Genomic DNA, 18,058 nt, shown 5'->3' with positions numbered 1-18,058 from the left:
AAACAACTGAAACATACCAGTATCTTATTTTTAATATCAGATAATGTTCTTATAATTTCACTGTAGAACTGAAATGAAATTAGCATGCGTTTCCTTTTTTTCATTCGTGTCTGGCGTGTGCAATTAAAAGGGGGTTGTTAGTCGGACGTGGCAACCCGCAGGGCAGTCCGCTGCTGGAGGAAAATATTGCCCAGCAGAGCAGACTTGTTCTCGGCATTACAGACGACCGGCGGTCCGGGGAGCTGCTCCAGCCCGCTTCCACAAGCCTCTGCTCGGCCTGCTGCCCGGTACCAGGTGCGTATCGGAGGCGGCCCCGGCGGACTCATTCCGGGGCCGCTTTGTGGGGATGTTTTTTCGGGGTGGTCTGTGATGAAGCCCCGCAGCAGCCAGCAGCCCCGCTAGCTGCGCTAACGTTAGCTCGGGCTGCGTTCAAACCCCGCACGGAGCTCCGCGCACTGCCCGCACACAGGCGGGACCGGGCTCCACGGCTCCCTGCTTCCATTGTGTGGTTTTTGTCGGGTCGTACCGTTAAATTCCCGGTTTTTTCGTGCGGTCGGTGCGGCCGTGCGTCGCTCGGTGATGTTAGCAGGCTAAAGGAAACCTCCGGGACGTCTTCAGCCCGAATGAGCCGCGGCTAATTTTTCTCTCTCCCAGCCGGAGAGAGAGAGAGAGCTGATCCTCGGAGATCGGATCATCGGAGCCTCTTTTGTGTGTGTGTGTTTTTTTTTTCAGCTGGAAGTTCGCAAAAATGTGGAAAGGGCCTGGATTCATAAGCGGTGAAATTCACTGCAGGCTTATTTCAAGCTAACATTGTAACACGAAGCTGGAGGTTCAGCAGCCAGGGAGCCTGATTTAACAAAAGGATCTGCATATTAATGTGGTTTCTTATTTTCTTCTGTTTTTGGAAGTGTTTCGCTGCTAATGCGTGGTCGAAAATAGCTCCTGCAGCACTTTGAATGAGGATTTTACTGAGAGATGCTCAGCTGCAGTAAGATGTCAGGGATCTGTCTCATGAACATTTCTTCCTTTAACTACAAATATTTGCCTTCCTCCTCTGACTGTAAGGCTTGATTGACTGCGAATGTCCAGAAAAAAGCCTCTTCTGATGAGGGATGATATGAATTGCCAGTGTAGATTACAATTGTTTGAAGTTAAACTCTCTTGACTTGTTGAAATTTGCAGAGCTTCTTGCAGATTGCAGACAACTGTGAAGCTAGAAATCTTACATTGAAGCTATTTGAGGAAGGCTTTTTTTTTTGTTGTTGCTTCCAAATAATCAGCTGATGAACTGGTTTTAATTGGGAACTGGCAATTGGATTGTTGAATCCTTCAGTGATAAACTGATCATCATGGTGTGTTGGCTGGCACACAGGACTGGGCGATGTAGCCGTGATATATTCCATCGCTTTGTCCGTCCACCTTCTCTGCCACTTCATCCACTTCCAGGTCGCAGGTTGAGGAGCCGATCCCAGCTGTCTGTGGGCGAGAGAGCAGGTTACCCCCCAGGACAGGTCACTAGTCCATCAGGGGGCAAATGCACACATCCACATCTACGGGCAATTCAGAGTCTCCAATTAACGCAGGGGCGAAGCCACGCATGAACGAGGAGATCCTGGCCATGCAGTCAGATTACAAGCCTCTGCAGCAGATTGCAGCTATTCTTAATCTATTCCTATAGATAAGGTCTATTTAAAACCTTAAGTTGGTCAATCAAGGTTCACTTGGCAGCTCAACCTCTGCCCTGATATGATATTTATGACAGTTATCATCATCAGCCAACAGGACAATTTATTTGGCCGACTCTGCAAGATAAAGTTCATTTTACCAATAAATGCCTGTTGTGCTTTATTAATATGTTGATACAGTTTCATGTTTAAAATCATTAAAGACAGTGATTCGTAATGTGTGCAAATGTTTGCCGTATCTCACAGCCATACTTTTTTTTCTCCCCATGTTATAATTCAATTGTCTGCTCAGATTTTTAAGAAAAAAACTCTTAGTCATTTTGCACCATCACAGTCTAGTTGAATGCTTTTTTTTTTTTTTTTTTTTTTTTTTTTTTTTTTTGCAAAAAAAAAAACATGGACTTTGAGTGCTTGACTCCTCCTGTTGATTTTCCTATGACTTTAAACATATAATTTTATTCATCATAAAGTTCTCCCTGCATTGTGAAATACTACTTTTGCTCCTCGGCTCTTTTAATCCCTGCGAGTGGCGTCACTCGGCTGAGCCGGCATGAGAAAACCTGGCATCCACTTCAAGACTCGAGCACCGATCCCTCTTGATAAATAGAATGCGAGTGTTTGCATGAGCGGCTGCTGCTGTGTCACTTGTGACTGTGCTGATGTGAGTTTGACGTCTGTAGAGGTGTGGTCACACAGTCCTGATCCACGGGGTGTGGGTTTGTGCAGCCTACTAGGTTTCCCTTTCTGGAGAAACGGGACCAAACAGAAACTGTAGAGAAACAGCTGGAATTCTGGTACAAGGGTTGGTTTTTTTTTTTTCATTGAAGGTAAGAGTGTAAGAGTGAACATTACTTAATTACAACAGGCAGAGGAAGAGTGTGTGTTCAGTTCTGATTATCCAGCAAGGTGATGGTGTTTTTTCCAATAATATATTCGAGAATTGCAGATTGTTTTAGTCATTTACAAAGTAAAGTTCCTTGTGGTTTAAAAGCAAAATCTGTTTATTTGAACAACCTCCTGAACTGCTGCTTTTTTTTCTTTTTTTTTTTCTTTTTTAATTCTTATTTGCAGCAACAAAAGTAAGTTCTAGAAAACATGTTCAAAGGTCAAGAGCTGACTGCAGCTTCAATCGTCCCTCTGGAAGGATGGCTGAAAACGTCTACTGGACTTTTTTTGATTTGTAATTTTAACAGTCGGAGCGTTTGCAGACGGTGTGAATGTTCAGGGTTCCTCTCGTATCGTTTTCGCTCGCCACTTCTGCACCGAGCCACGAAAGAGGAATTACTCTCTTGAAGATGTGTCACCCTGTGGCCCCGCTAACTTCTTCAAACTAAAAGTAGCGCAGCGTTTCTGCCAGAGATGATATCAACTGCACATTTCGACAATCCTCTGCCAGACAGACAATCATTTATTGAAATCTGTTTCTCATTCATATTTTATAGCCAGAGGAAATGGATTTCATTTGATTTGCATCCACTTTTTGTTCACAGATGTTCCAGAAATGGGAGTTTGGTTTCTGTGCATTTTAATTAATTATTTTTTTTTTTGCTGTAATACTTTTCCCACTCACTGCATTTCCTAACAGAAGTTTCTGTTTCCCCTCACAGGTTTGGATCGCCTCTGTGTGTAGGGGGGAAAAGGGGGGAAAGCCTGAATCTTCGCCTGCGTGCTGGAGGTCTGGACGTGAACTTTGTTCTTCCGACCCTCCTGCCAGCCGCGAGCCTCGCTGCCGTCTTATCCCGCAAGTCAAACTGAGCACCGCCTCGCCGGGAGCCTTCGTTTCAATCCCAGCTCCAGTTTCCTCACAGGAGTGTGTTGCTGTTTAGGACACAACCGGCGACAACATGGCAAAGAAAAACAGCCAAAAGGGTAAATATACGCTTTGCATTGTCTCTGTTAGTATGGCTGTACTCAGAAGAATAGAGGCTGGTTACAGCTGTGGATTATTTAAGTGATAAATATGCCAGAAAGTCCAGCGTTTCACCACACAGTGGCTCACAGTGACATTAACCTACTTTCATGAACGAGGGGGTAGAAAAAAAAACAACTTTTACAAGCCTCAGCAGTTTTTTCTCCTCTTTCCGTCTTTGCTTGTCTTGTCTTTAAATGGCCATCGATTACCTTTGGACTTTACTCTGACTCTATTTGTTTATCATTTTAACAAGAAAGCTCAACCTCTTTTTTTTTTTTTTTTTTTAAGTTTCTTTTTCCTCTTTTTTTAACCCTGACTCAGCGGTGTTCCTGCCTGCACTGGTTTGATTCTGCCCCTGCTCAGAAGAGTTACTCTTTTTTTTTTTGAAGCTCTCTCGGCAGGCCGTCGCTGGCTGCTGGTCAGTGGAATCCGTTGCAGATTGCGGACACTGCGCTGAAGTTTTGCTTCTTGTTTCCTCCGCTGTGCGCTTGTGCTCGGATGCCTAAATAACACATCCTTCCTCCTCCACAGTTGACTGACGCTGGCATCTTCATTTGCACACCGCGTGCTCTCGTTCAGGAAGCTGCTTTTCAAGTTGTCTACCTGCTTTTGTTAGATTTTTTTTGCTCCCAGTGCGCGCATTTCCCAGATTTATCTTCATAAAGGAAGTCTTTTTGTGTGTGTGTGTGTGTGTGTGTGTTCCAGGAAATCTCAGCGAAGATGTTTGGCTGTTTTGTTTTGCAAATAATGTCCAACGGTGGTTTGCAAATACGATCCAGAGCCCGAAGTTGATTTTCTGTTTCTCTCTCTCTCTCTCTTTTTCAGACACGTCCGGGGTTGTGTTTGACACTCGCTCCAAAATGGTCATGTCCCAGGGAGGAACGGCCGAGAGGATGAAGGAGAAGGTGAGAGCTTTTCAGTCTGCAGGTTCAAGTTTCCTTGGTGGCTTCTGATCTTCTCCCAAAGTTAAAAGTTTATAGAGAACGGAAAATCTCTTCTAGTACTGCTTCATGGGCAAATGTACCAGCATACTTTTTTTTTTTTTATAGGAAGCAATTAAACGGATGAGAAGGTCACATTTCCTCAAACGCTTGACATATATAGTGTCATTACATAATTATGGCAGGCTGCCTCAGCATGTTTAAAGCTGTTGATCGTGAAAACATCACATAATGACTTTGCAGGTTATGTGATTTATTGTTTTTTGGTGAGTTTAATTTTCGAAAGATTGCTTGAACCCATCAGGACCTGCAGCGGTGTGTGCATTTCTTAGCATCCGGCTGCATTTTAAGCATATTTCAGGGTGTGTGTTGACACTTGTCAGGTTTGGCTGGGCTCAGGGTGTGCTCACCATCGTCGGGTTTGGTGCCATTCAAATTACGCCTGGCGCACATGCTGCATTGGTGTGGCTTCTTTGGGCGTGTGTGTGTGTGAGAACACCAAGCGAGGTGTGAAACGCTGGTGGAATCTGTCTCACGCGCCGTTGTCGCTTCATTTAAAACCACACAACTGTTCATATGTGGATGCAACTGCATCGTAGCACAGCCTCCTGTTCAGGTGTGTTTGAGTTCACCGGCGTTCGTGCTGCATTCAAAAGCACAAAGCAGTGGACTTGACGGGCATCAGAAGCGCCGTGTCTTTGCAGTAACCTCATGTTTACAGGCCGTGCTTTAATCCCAGCGTGTAGCGCTGTAGAATATTCATCAGCACAAACCTCTTCATGTCTCTTCTCTGTATTTAAAGCAGTAAATCTGCTCATCAGCACAAGTTTTAAGTCCAGCTCCCTTTTTTTTTTTTTTTCAAATAGCTCTGTTTAAGCAGAAACGGTCTTGTCCACATGAAGCTGAAATAATGCAGCTAAACACCGTCAGGAGCCAAAGCTCATTACAGCTGTGTCAGCCCTTCGGTGCAGCAGCTCTTTCAGCAATCGCAGCGTTGTCGTTATTATGCAGAAGTTTTCTTGTCTTCCTTTTTGAAGCCACCACTTCTATTTTTCTCTCTCTCTCTCTCTCTCTCTCACAAGCGACCCGATAATTCTGTACCTCAGCCAGCTCCTCATGGTCACCAGTATTAGCTCATTGTGTCTCTTCTTCAGAAAAAAACATCAAGATTATATCCGAGTCTGAGATCAGGCGATATGATGTTTAGCGTTGCAATAACGAGCTATTTTAGCCGCTGTAAAGTCTGACTGCAAACGCCAAGGCCTTATCTGATTATGTGCCTTTTTAATGCCACTCGAAGTACAGTTTGCATGTAGATAAAAGGCCAACTGGACATTAAAGAAATAGTATTAAAAGCATCCGTGTGCAGAAGGAGGATCCCTCAGAGTCGCGTCACTGATAAAACACACGGTGTTTGGTGAAACTGGCGAAGCTTCGCCGCTGTTCTTAGAAGGATCCGCTCACGTGCCGCCCCGGGAATTAAAGGGTTAAAGGAAGGGACGCGGCACGTTGTTTGATCTGCATCGCTGTCTCCTTGCTCATCAGCTATAAATGTTTTGAAAGGTGTTAACGTTCTCTATTAAATGTTCATCTCCAGTCAATACAGTGTGATTATTTGTTTTGTTTTTTTTTCCCTCCACAGATCAGCGCCGTCAGAGCCGTCGTCCCCAACAAAAGCAACAATGAGATCGTTCTGGTGTTGCAGCATTTTGAGAACTGTGTCGATAAGGCCGTCCAGGCTTTCTTAGAAGGTATTTCAGCATTTATTTTTACGGACATCTCAGACGACGTCAATGTTCGATGCAGTTCTCGAGCAACAGATTCAAGATTCTCTATTTCGCCGTCTTATGTTTCGTGATTCCTTTCCTCCACAAATGCTACTCTTTCTGTCTGTCGGACGGACGCCGCCTTGCTGCTCCGCTGCGTTCAACCTGCCCAGACAAGCCGCGCACAACCTGTGGTTTTTATTGCCCGTAACATTCGGCAGCGTTGTCGTCACACATGTCATGCCTCGCATTCAGGAGCCGCGCGTCACTCGCATGCCTTCCGCATTTTTTTTTTTTTTTTTTCAGGTTTAATTATAGAACATGAGGGTTGTCCCTTTACTCCTTTGTTCTTTATTTAGAGCTGTCTAAACAACGCCGTGGGGCGTTCAGATTTTGAAAGTGGATTGCGAGCTCGTAAATGTGACGAGTTCGTCCGTCATCGCCGCGCCTCTCTCTCTCTCGTTCCAGGCAGCGCAGCCGAGATCCTCAAAGAGTGGAATGTGACCGGGAAGAAGAAGGTGAGAAGCACAACGCCCTCGTCTTACGTGCAGCTTTTTTGTTCTCTGAATAAAGATGTCAAGCTTCAGCTGTGGAGCTGTTAAAGCTGCGGGCTGCTCTTCTTTGTGTCGCATGATGCCCTCAGTCAGTGTGCAGATTCAGACCGCAGTCGCACCGTGACGGTCATGTCTGCATTTTCAGCCCAAGAAGAAAAAGAAGCCCAAGCCTCAGCCGGAGGCCTCGGCGGAGCCCGCCCCGCCCGAGGCCGCGTCGCCCGCCGAGGGCAAGGACGAGGTGAACGGCTTCCACGCCAACGGCTCGGTGATGGACGGGGAGTCCCTGGACTCGCTCAGCGAGCAGCTGGACTCCGCCTCGCTGGACGCGGCCGAGCTGGACTCCGAACCCACCACGTCCGAACACACCGGTGAGTGAAGCACAGATGAGGAAACTGAAGATCTTGAAAACTTTTTCAAATTATGTGCAACTCTCTCAGGTATGTTTGATTAAAACGAGTTCTTGACTCTCTCACAGGTGCAGAAGCAGAAAGTCAAGGCAGCGCTCCGAGTCCCGCCTTGCCACAGACGGGCAGGAACCACCAAGCTCCCAGAGGCAGCAAGTCCCGACACAGGCCAGGGCTCAACTCCAACCCCTCCTCATCCTCATTCCCATCCTCCATCGACGAGCAAGGATCATCGGGAGCAAAGAAGATCGGTCAGTCTCCTTTTATTCATCTTTTTCCCCATTTGTGGAGCACAGAGTCGCCTCGTCACGTGTCGGCCTGTTGGAACGATCTCAGAGAAACACTCAGCGGTACTCACGTCCCCTCAAACGTCTCGTCCTCAGCTCCCAACATCGACCGCTCGGTCAAGGACCTGCAGAGATGCACCGCCTCGCTGACTCGCTACAGGATGGTGGTCAAAGAGGAGATGGACTCCTCCATCAAGAGGATGAAGCAGACGTTCAGTGAGCTCCAGAGCTGGTTTGTACACTTTAAATATATCCTGAAACGTTCTCTGGCAGTATCGCTCCTCAAGGTGTCTATTTTTATTCCACTTTCAAAGAAACTACTTGAAAGGACTCTTTTGAGCTAAACCGGTGCTTCAATCAGAGAAGCCAGCAACGGAAATGGAAAGCTTAGTTCCCTTTTAAGAATTACAAAAATATGTAGATGTAGACTACGGGAACTAGAAGGGCAGGTATTTGATTCAAATGCTGCATTAATTAAGCAACACAAACACAAAGTCTGCCGTTCATTTACTACAGTGTGTAAATGAGATGAGAGCATGAAGACCTCAGCTGTCATTTTTAGGTGTATTCCATTAAAACAGTCATATCACATAAGTCACCTCATGTTTTTAATCTGTCTAAATAGACCGTGATGAGATGGTAAAGATATCGGGCGACTTGAAAAGGAATTTTGTTTTTTCTTCACTGTGGTGATAAACTTCGGTACTTAATGTCAAGGTAACCGCTCGGCGTATCGCGGTGCCGCCGTTGACGAGAGAAGGAACTCTTCGACGACGTCTGACTAGCGCAGACCTCACAGAAACGTGGTTGCCTCAAATGCATCTTTCTGCTCTGTGGGAGGAAACTGGAGAAAAATCCATGTATGCAGACGACACTGTTCACTCAACATCATCTCTAACTCCTCCGTCTCCAAACTTCTTGGTTGTCTGAAGTGGGAAAACTGGCGCCGCTGTCACATCTGTACCGCAGCAGTGAACGTGTTTGGTTTTTACAGGTTCACTGTATCATCAGTCAAAGTTCAATTTCCCACCTTTGCTCTTCCTTGTGGAACAGTTTTGCGTCATAAGACGTTGACCCTCGGCTCACTGTTATAAAGCCTCTGGTTGTACAGGTTAATATTACAGGAAGCGCAGAACGTGGAAGCACCAATAAATGATTTAAAGCATTTAAATAATAAAGTGTCGCAATTAATACGTGACTGTTGGGTCAACGCAGTGAAGCAATGCATGGAACGAAAGCTACAGTTTGTTTAACAGACGCTTCATGTTGACTCTGTTAAAACCAGAACAACGTAATCCACTTCACTTAAAGGTCGTAGAGTTTACAGACGCTACGAGGATTCGTCAGAGAAAGTCCAGGTTCAGCTGAGTTTGGGCTTGAGTGAGTGAGTCAGGCCGTCGGCTCGTGAGAAAATCCATTCGATCCATAAAACAGACAAAACTAATCTCTAAACTAAAAGTGATCACTAACAGACATGGTCTGAATTAAAAAAAAAAAAAAAAAATAACAAAAGAAATCAGCTTTTCTACCTCGGCCCAGCGTAGTGAGGGTGACGAAGTCCTGGTGGCGGCGTGCCGCGGCTCCAGCTACGTGTCGTCTGGCCTCGTCTGAAGGGAGAAGTGTTTCCTCCCAAACCCCCACAGAGCGGCTCCGGCTCCGGGCTGAGAGATGATCATGTTACCAACACTGACTCAAGCAGACTTCTCCCAAACACACTTCACAGAAAAAGGAAAGTCGGTGACTCAGTGGATTTATATTTGTTTCTCTGGACTGTTGCTTTTTGAGAAGCCAGTAAATGGGATGTTGAAGTCTTTAACAAGGAGAAAAAACATGATTGAATTATTTAGTGATGTTGATTTGTACGAGCAGCCAGCTGGACGCCGACCAGCTCAGTCACGGAATTATTATTTTCATATAAACTCTCGCTCGCAAATGAGGCGGCGACTTTAATCAGAAGGCCTATTTTTCAGTTTCGGTCGCATTTTCTTTGTGCTTCTGATTTAATCTCACAAATCGGGTATTTAAAAGTCACCGACGAAGAACACTGGAGTGACACTCGACGGCCGAGAATGTGAGATGTTTCAGGAGAAGTATGAAAAACATGCGGAGAAGCGTGACACGGCGGAGCAGCAGTTTGGCTGCTCCAAGGCCGATTTAATCACAACAAATTAACTTATCATGCAAGATTAATGGAGATGTATGCTCATCTGCCAAGGCTGGCCCGCGCTGGCGCTGCAGAGCTCCTCTGTCAACAACCACGTCGACGGAGATAAATGCCCGACGATAAATGCCAAACCAAAGACAACCATCCTGATACCAGTGACCTCCTGCCGCTTCTGTCAATCAGCTGGACGTGACGTGAACAAGTCATTTCAAATGTACTATAAAATTTAAGTTGCGTAAAATCCAGACCTTGTAAAACCTGATTTATTGTCCGTTCACGTCACCTTGGCCCGTCGCCTCCTGTTACTCGGTTTGATGCAGCTGGAGGCAGCGTCTCACCCCCACTACTGGAAATTCTAATGCAGCGTTTTCAGTTTCACGTCACCATTTAAATGATCGAACTCATGAACTTTCTGTTCTGTCGCTTCTGTGCACCAGGACATATTTCAAAAAAGTGTTTGAGCTGGAAGTTTTTAAATGTTGGTATTTTGAGACACTGTTTTGTGTTTTGTTATTTTCTTTTACGTTATAGGTTGAAAATGGTATTGAAAAAAAGGCAAGAATTAAAAACAAGCTTGTCCTGCTTCAGTTTTTTGCTATAAATCTAAATTATAGGGAGTGTTACTGTTTGAATCATCGGTCTGAATTTAATTATGAGAAGAAAAGTTCGTCCATTGTGTGTTTTTTAATGATTCATCTAGACCGGCGATTCCCAGCCTCCTTCTTGAAAGACCCAAATATTTACCATCGTAAACCCAGTTGTCGCCCACCGCACCCTGTACAGAGGATAAACTCTGAGTTCACACACTGTGTGTGTGTGTGTGTGTGTGTGGTGCTGCTTAGCCCTGCACAGTTTGAAACTTTCATTCAGCAGTTTTTCACCACAAAGGGATGCGTTCAGCTCCGATCCTGCCCACCATTGTTCCTTCCACTGCTTGCAAATTTAATGTAAATATTTAAAGTTATTAGGTTTGTGACATAAATGAATTAAATTGGGCTGAACAAAAAAAATACTCTGAAAACCTCTGGAACTGCTGGTGCGTGCAAAGCTGAAATGAATGTGACAAAACTAGGGAATTTGGTTGTTTAGCATGTTTATGTATTTAACACAATTAGGCCTTAAACTTAAGAAAAAAAAAAAAAAAAAAAAAGACCGTTTTGAGTGTTCTCTGCAGAAGCGATGATCTGCTAAGCGGCTTGATTGATCACATTTTGGGTGTAGAAGTAATTAATTACGAGATGGCTTTAATGATCTATGATTAACTTTAATTTTACATAATTTCTGTCGCAGGTGTTTTGACCGGTGAATGGCCCCGGCGTGGTCACGAGGCCATTATTGAGAACAAAAACCACAATAAACTAGTCTATTGTCTCCAGATACTTCAGCCTTTTTTCCCATGCTCCACACACATGTGATTGAGAGTTAATAGCCGTCTCAACGTCGACTTTGCAAAGGCACAGGTGTTTAAGCGCTCTGATACAAATGAAACTTGTTTTGCGCGTTTCACTTATTTTGCGCTGTCATTCACTGATGGATGAGGTGGTCCGACGTGCACATCTGCCTCTCCCGTCGAGATGTAAACGCGGCGATACTCACTTGTTTCTTTTTTTTTTTTTTTTTCCCCCCCAGTTTGATGGACAGAGAAGTGACTCTCCTGGCAGAGATGGACAAAGTGAAAGCTGAAGCCAGTAAGTGGTGTGTTTTCCAGTATGTGCTCCGAGCCCCGCCGGTCGCTCGCCACCCAGAAGCCTTTTTCTTCCCATAATCCGATCACCTGACACGAGCGCCGGCAGAATCTGACCTAAATTACTTCCGGAGGTCGTGAAAGAGATTGATGTCGAACAGCAAAGTCCCAGTTTCTCCTAAACTGCACACTGGTGCCCCGGGGGTTCAGATATACCTGCAACATACCACCCCGTGTGTGTGTGTGTGTGTGTAACATGACAGAGCAGGACTACATATTTGTACAAGTAGGCCATTCTCTCTCCTCCTGTCCTCCCGGTGTGGAGTGTTGTGTGATCCAGGCCTGGAAAAAGTGAATAGTGTCAGGTGTCGAGGGAGACTCAATGCTGCCTTTGTGTGAAGTGTGTGTTGAATCGAGAGGAAAGCAAAGAAAACTCTGCGGATTCTTCCACAATTACAAAAGCCGCGTTTCCTCAGAGTTCACCCCTCCACTCACCTCTCTCCTGCATCACATTTGTAGGAACCAACGCTTGGATTGTTAAAATGAATTGTTGTGTCAAGTGTTGATCAGACATCTCAGCCCTCGGTTCATCATTTTGTTTTTATTATTTCATATATTCTGTTTGTTATCTGGAGCTGATGTGGAAACCGTCATTGTTTAGGAAAAACACACATCCACAGGGAGAACATAGAAACTATGCGCGGTTTTTAAATTAAGACCTTTCCAAAGCAGTTTTTACCGCAGTGTAAATTGGGATTTCGATGTAATTTGAGTTTGAATTCCATTTTCCCCCAACGGATCGAACAAGAATCTGTTTGTGCATGAACTCAGTGAGTGTATTTCGTTTAGTTCACTGAAGAAATCTTGAAAATGACTAGCTTTAAAAAGACAGTATTAAAAATTACATTAATAGAATTTAAATAAAGAAAGCCTAAATATAAAGCCTAAATATAAACATGTTTTTATGGGGCATTTTAAAAGGCTCTTTTCTTGTCGTGAGCCTAATCTTCTCTGGAGGGTCCTTTCATAAAGCGAGGGGCTCTGATGGCAAATATTTGATCTTCTTTAGATTACAGACTGCCTTCAATCCTTCTGTGGCTTTCATGAAGCAAAGACTCATTCAGGGGCGGCCGGCCTGCAGTATGGCAGAAGTGAACTGTTGTTAGTCAAGATTTAGAAATCTTATTATTTTCAAAGAAGTATACGACGTTAATTTGGATTATTGCATAAAATATAATGTGATTAAAAGGACTAAACTCTGTGTACCTGAGAAAACTGAACAATTTGCTGCGTTTTTCAATTTTTTTGGACACTAGTGAATTTTGCAAATGCAGCCGAGCACAATTTAAAGAGCAAATCCTGCTGAGGGGTCGTTTCTTCCAGTCAGAATTAATCTCATTTAAAGGGAGAGAGGAAAAAAATGTTTTTATTTTGATTGGAGTCGCTCATCTCTGTAGGCATGGTGACACACACACACACACACACACACATTGACGTCCCTGCTGTGGCGTTTCAGTGGTGATCCTGGACGCCCGGCAGAAGAAGGCGGAGGAGCTGAGGCGGCTGACCGACAAGTCGGCGTCCATGTCGGAGGAGCAGCTGACTGAACTGCGTGCAGACATCAAGGTAGGCGCTGCTCCGCCTCGCCGGCCCTCGGCTCGCTGCGTTCTAAACGCGTCTCATTATCACTCCGTCTCCTCTCTGCAGCACTTCGTGAGCGAGCGTAAATACGACGAAGATCTGGGGAAAGCTGTGAGATTCACGTTTGATCTGGAGCCGCTGAAGACGAGCATTTCAGGGTTTGGATCAGGTACCTGCACCTCGTGCTTTACTCAGCCATAGACTGAATACATCGAGTTATGTTTATGACTTTTTTTCTCTCTTCTATCATTAAGATGATTATAATAAAAAATACCCTGATATTTTGAAGAATTGTTTTAACTGTTCAGACCACACTAATTGGAATAAGTGAGGTTCAGTACCCTGATGGGCTCTTTTATCACCTGAAATCATGTTTTACATGATTTATATATAATCCTGTGAAGATCGTGTTTTTCTTTTTTGTTGTAGGAAATCCTCCAATATAATTTTGAATACCACTTTACAAAGAACTCCTGTTCCTGTTGTAAAGAATGAATTCTGAATATCCTCTTTTGTACAAGCTGATTTTAATTAAATGCTTTTTGTGCTGTTAAATCAGTTTTAAAAGCGTTAAAGTGAACTCATTTAAAAAAAAAAAAAAAAAAGGACAATACTGTCCATGTTATTAGAAATCTAAAGTTTATTCATTGTAAAGACTCCATTGAGCTCCTTCACCATATTTCCTGTGATCAGTGAGTGAGCAGACGTGTCTGAGTGTGTCGCCGGGGTGAGATGAGGTTTTGGCCGGTGGCGCTCTGAACGGTCTCTTGGGTTGTTTGTGACTTTGCTGATCGTCTCTTTTCCAGTCTACCATCCTCGTACGGGCTACTCCAACCGGTCCCGCTGCAGCTCCACGTCGTCCTCCGTGGCCAGCCCGAGCCTCCAGGACGCCCCTGCTGCCCCCCAGGCGCAGCCCCCGCCCAGCGAGCCCCGCCCCCCTCCTAACAAACAGGTGAGCGTCCAGACACTCGAGCTGTGAAGCAGTTTCTTCTTCCCCTCGGCGGCCGACCGTCCGCTCTGCTCTGCTCCCAGATTTTCCAGGGGAACCGGCGTACCTTCCAGGGTCAGGGCTACCACGGCGGCCAGCGGTATAACGGCAGCAGCTACCACGACAGGAACGCCGGCCGCGCCAACCACCGCCACCAGGGCGACGGGGGCGGCGGCGGCGGCGGCTCGGCGGCGCACCACTCCAATAGCTCCAGGGGCCCCTCCACCACCTCCTCGTCCTCCCACCACCAAGACCGGCCCGCCCACAACGGGCTGCCCCAGAGGCAGCCGCGAACGCACTGCCCTTGACGTTAGAAACGGTCTGCTCAATCGAACCCATCCGACCAACCCCCGCACTCCCCACGCCCCGCCCTGCCCCCCCCTCCCCTCCCTCTACTAACCCCTTTCAATGAAGAATAGAATACAAGTTTACATATTCAGATCAGTTGAGTTGTAGTGCCGCCTCTCGACATCAGTCCATTCATCCTTCAAACTTGAAAAGCGCTCGCTGTTTTCTACAACTGCTCTTCCTTCATTTCCTCCCCGGTTAACAGCTTCTATCTTTACCCCCCCCCCCCACCCCCCCCCCCCCCCCCCCCCCACCCCACACCCCCACCCCCACCGAGAGAGATCTCACTGCTTTGCAAGTTAGTTTCTGCAGCCTGACACTGAGCTGCAACAATTTTGTGCACTAATGAAGTGAAACTCTTAGTACTTGTTTTCATTTTTTTTTTTTCGTCAGGAGTCTTGATTTAAACCTGAATGGTAAAAAAAAAAAAAAAAAAGTTTTTTTTCAGTATCCTTGTCTCCAGAACCATTTCATTCATTGCCTTCACGGTTTAAAAAACAAAAACAAAAAAAAAAAACACAGTGAACGAGCAAAAAGTTGTTCTTGTATAAAGAAGGATTTCTGTCACCAGAAGAGAAGACGTGCAATCAACACTACAGACTGTCGTTAATCTTTGCAAAATGAAAACGAGACATATCAAACTGTAAACCAGAAGCTTTTCCTACGGCTGCTACAAACTGGAGGGAACTTATTGATGCTCAGACTTTAGATTCAGAGCAGCTCTGTGGTGCAGAAGGAAGAGTTTAACATTTGGAAATGCACTTATTCGAGTTTTGTTTTAGTTAAAATCGCTATAAAACAGATGAAGACCTCACATCTGCACCCAAACTACTCACTCTGAAACAAACTATCCTGTCTTGGAACACTAGGAATGTCATTTTATAGCCGAATTCTGCACTGTAGTGACGCACCGACACCCGATCACAGCTTTCCCCCTATTCAGAGTCCCACTGTTTCCAGAGCCTCGATTAGCTGATTTTAAAGTATAGATTTTACCTCTTCTGAGTAAACTTCTCGTTATATCTGCAGCTTTAAGGCAGCAGGACTTCTACCCTTCACTGCAACCTGCCACTAGAGGGTGTTTTTGCTATTATGACCTTATGACAAACTGCACAGTATCCTGTATGTAAACCTGCACGTGGTGGTTGGTTGGTTGGTTCTTTTGCTCGCTGTCTCAATATTAAACCAGATACTTGCCTCCAGTCCTCATCTAGAAGCTGAATATGTGCATTTCCTAAAATGTGAACCCGTTCCTTTGCGCTTCGCCCGAGGCTGTGTCGCGTCTCCCTCCCACTGGCCGGCGGGTCGCTGTCCGTTCTCGACCTGCCGCCCGTTCTTTTCTAACCGAGAGGGCTCATTACCTTTTGTAGAATAATGTTCAAACTCTGGACGGACGGACGCTCGTCCCCGTCCTCCGCTGTGCACATCGCTGTTATTCATACCGAACGTTTTACTCGGCTGGATTTTCCTCTTCCTCACGCGCGCAGTTCCTTGTCGTTTGCGTTCTTCTTTCTCGTTATATGCACACGAATGGCATATTAATGTCGTGCTTTTTGCCTTTTAGTCACAGACTTCACATTTGCCTTTTCCGGAGACGTAGACGTCTGCATCGCCGCAGCTTTCTGAACAGACGGTACTCGCAGGGCAGACGCGTGATTTGTAAAGAAAAAAGGAGAGAAAAAAAAAAGAAAAAAGATTAAGGCCGCAAGATCTATTCTTCCCTTTTTTTATATGAATATGAACCGACTTTATCAATCTGTGGGAGTGATCGAACGGATCTGTTTTCTATGGCTGCTGTGGAGGTTAAATGTGACGCGGTGGTCGGGTTTGTAAACTTAAAGTTGATGAATACCTCATTGCTGATTCCTTGACGTGTCCCCCCCCCCCCCCCCCCCCCCCCCCCCACCCCCCCCCCCCCCCACCCCCCGGTGATTCCCCCTCCTCTGATCTCCTCTGTAGTTATGTACATACACGGAGCTGCAAGGCTGAAGTGGGAAAAATCCGGTTGTTACATTATCGCTGCATCTTCTTCATGTGTCGTCTTCCTTCGAACTTTTCACAAACAAGAATTCATTTCAACTCGTTGGGATTTTTTTTTTTTTTTTTTCCTCTCCTCACTTTTTGTTTGTGAGTTAGTTTTTATTTGTTATTTTTAAATCATAGGAAGTTTCTTTTTTTTCTTTTAATTTGTGGAAAAACTTTTCTCTATTAAGTTAGTTATTAATTAAGGAGGAAAAAAAAAGTGCAAATGTGTTTGCAGTCTTTGGTAAATATGTGCTGGCTTGATTATTAACAAAAAAGGATCTAGTGAGAAATGTGTCTACCGATTCGTTTGAAGCTATTGTGAGCGAACACTGCAGGGCCGCGCTGCGTCTGGGCCCCCGGGGGACCCGCTGCCCCCCTGTGTTACAGATGTTTACCGGAGTCACACGGCCGCTGCAGGGCATCGCCATGACTCACCCATCTGAATCGGGTGTGTGTGTGTGTGTGTTGCAGCAAGTAAACAGATTGTCCCCTCCGGGACCCGGATTAGGAAACACTGTTGTTGTGCTGGAGCCACACATCCAGCAGTTTGATCAGAGATCCTTCAGAGGCTGAAGTTGAGTTAAATTCAACAACTTTTCTGTGCTGATGGAAGCTACAGAACAGATGGGAATCGGAGTTAAAAAAAAAAAAAAAAAGCTATTATTCCAGCATGTTGCTTCTGTCGGAGGATCAGACACCAGTGGTTTGTCTCCCTTCAGTCGTTTTCTTTTGTTTTACATTCCAAACTGTAGGGATATTAGGTTTTCGCCAAAGAAGTAATCATGTCCCATTTTGAAGTCGCCTTTTCTTTCGTCTTCTTTTTCTCTGCTTGTAAAGATGTCCAAAGGGGATGAAACTAAGCTTCACGTTTTCTTTTTCTGTCCTTTTCTTCCTTTTATTTCTGATTCCCTGCTGTACATACATATAAGTAGCTATATAATTTTGTGCTCACATGGGGCATTTTGTATGTGATATTCATATTAGGCATAAAGGAGGCTGAAACATGGAGCCCATTCATTCTTCTAGTTAGAGCTTGTGTCCTCCTCCTCTAAAAGTTTCTGAGACAACCGTAAACTCAAGTGCCTTTTGTCTCCTACCGACTCATCCCCATCATCCCCTCCACCAGAGTATGGACCAAAGACATCGACCGTCCCCGACTCCCCGGCCCCCCTCTTTCTCCCCCTCACTGAATGGCACACTTTTCATTTACTACAAATAAACAGTTTGCAATACAGAATGTGTATGCTTTGTTTTTTTTATATTCCCCTACCATGCTGCCTGGGAGCCGAAGATGGAGAGGTCAAAAAGGTTCTATAATTTCACATTTAACTGTGTTCATAATGCTGCTCATTCACACAAAACACCAATATCACGTAATAGATTAAACTTGCCTCTGAGTCAAAGCTTTAACTTAATTAAAAATGAGGAATGGATTATAAAGGATTTTAAGCAGCAGCCTCATTCTGCTGCTATACTTGTAAGGGTTCATTTTATTCCATGACCTGTAGTTTACACTGATCCAAACAAACAATTTAACAGGTTATCACTGAGACACAAAGTGTTTCTTTGAGGTTGCCGCTTCTCCAGGCAACCAAACACGCTTGATTCTTCAAGACATACAGTAACTAAGTTGTCTTTGAGCTTTTCTTTGCATTTGCT

The 18,058-nt window shown here is 45.1% G+C and overlaps 1 protein-coding gene across 2 annotated transcripts; it reads left to right on the top strand.

Annotated features, from left to right (window-relative positions):
- The first annotated feature begins 173 nt into the window (after window positions 1–173).
- spats2 (spermatogenesis associated serine rich 2) lies at window positions 174–14,977 on the top strand. Of its 2 annotated transcripts, none has more exons than XM_030119074.1 (13): window positions 174–294; window positions 3,293–3,554; window positions 4,423–4,502; window positions 6,181–6,289; window positions 6,773–6,822; window positions 7,004–7,226; window positions 7,334–7,513; window positions 7,646–7,781; window positions 11,343–11,401; window positions 12,914–13,023; window positions 13,105–13,207; window positions 13,845–13,990; window positions 14,071–14,977. In XM_030119074.1, exons 2-13 carry the CDS (start codon window positions 3,530–3,532, stop codon window positions 14,332–14,334), a joined length of 1,485 nt encoding a protein of 494 aa, XP_029974934.1. In that variant the 5' UTR covers window positions 174–294; window positions 3,293–3,529; the 3' UTR covers window positions 14,335–14,977. The 2 variants fall into 2 exon arrangements, with proteins under 2 accessions (XP_029974934.1, XP_029974935.1); XM_030119075.1 differs by lacking the exon at window positions 174–294 and adding an exon at window positions 2,557–2,591.
- Window positions 14,978–18,058: the final 3,081 nt, after the last annotated feature.

Source organism: Salarias fasciatus, chromosome 20, assembly GCF_902148845.1.
Source record: "Salarias fasciatus chromosome 20, fSalaFa1.1, whole genome shotgun sequence".
Taxonomy (NCBI): domain Eukaryota; kingdom Metazoa; phylum Chordata; class Actinopteri; order Blenniiformes; family Blenniidae; genus Salarias; species Salarias fasciatus.
This window is presented reverse-complemented; position numbering and strand designations above follow the sequence as displayed.

Bases quoted from the DNA above. Each gene is read 5' to 3' on its own strand.
- spats2 (XM_030119074.1), top strand. From the start codon at position 3,530: ATGGCAAAGAAAAACAGCCAAAAGG. The intron at 4,503-6,180 runs GTGAGAGCTTTT...TTCCCTCCACAG, and splicing joins CCGAGAGGATGAAGGAGAAG to ATCAGCGCCGTCAGAGCCGT. The intron at 7,514-7,645 runs GTCAGTCTCCTT...TCTCGTCCTCAG, and splicing joins ATCGGGAGCAAAGAAGATCG to CTCCCAACATCGACCGCTCG.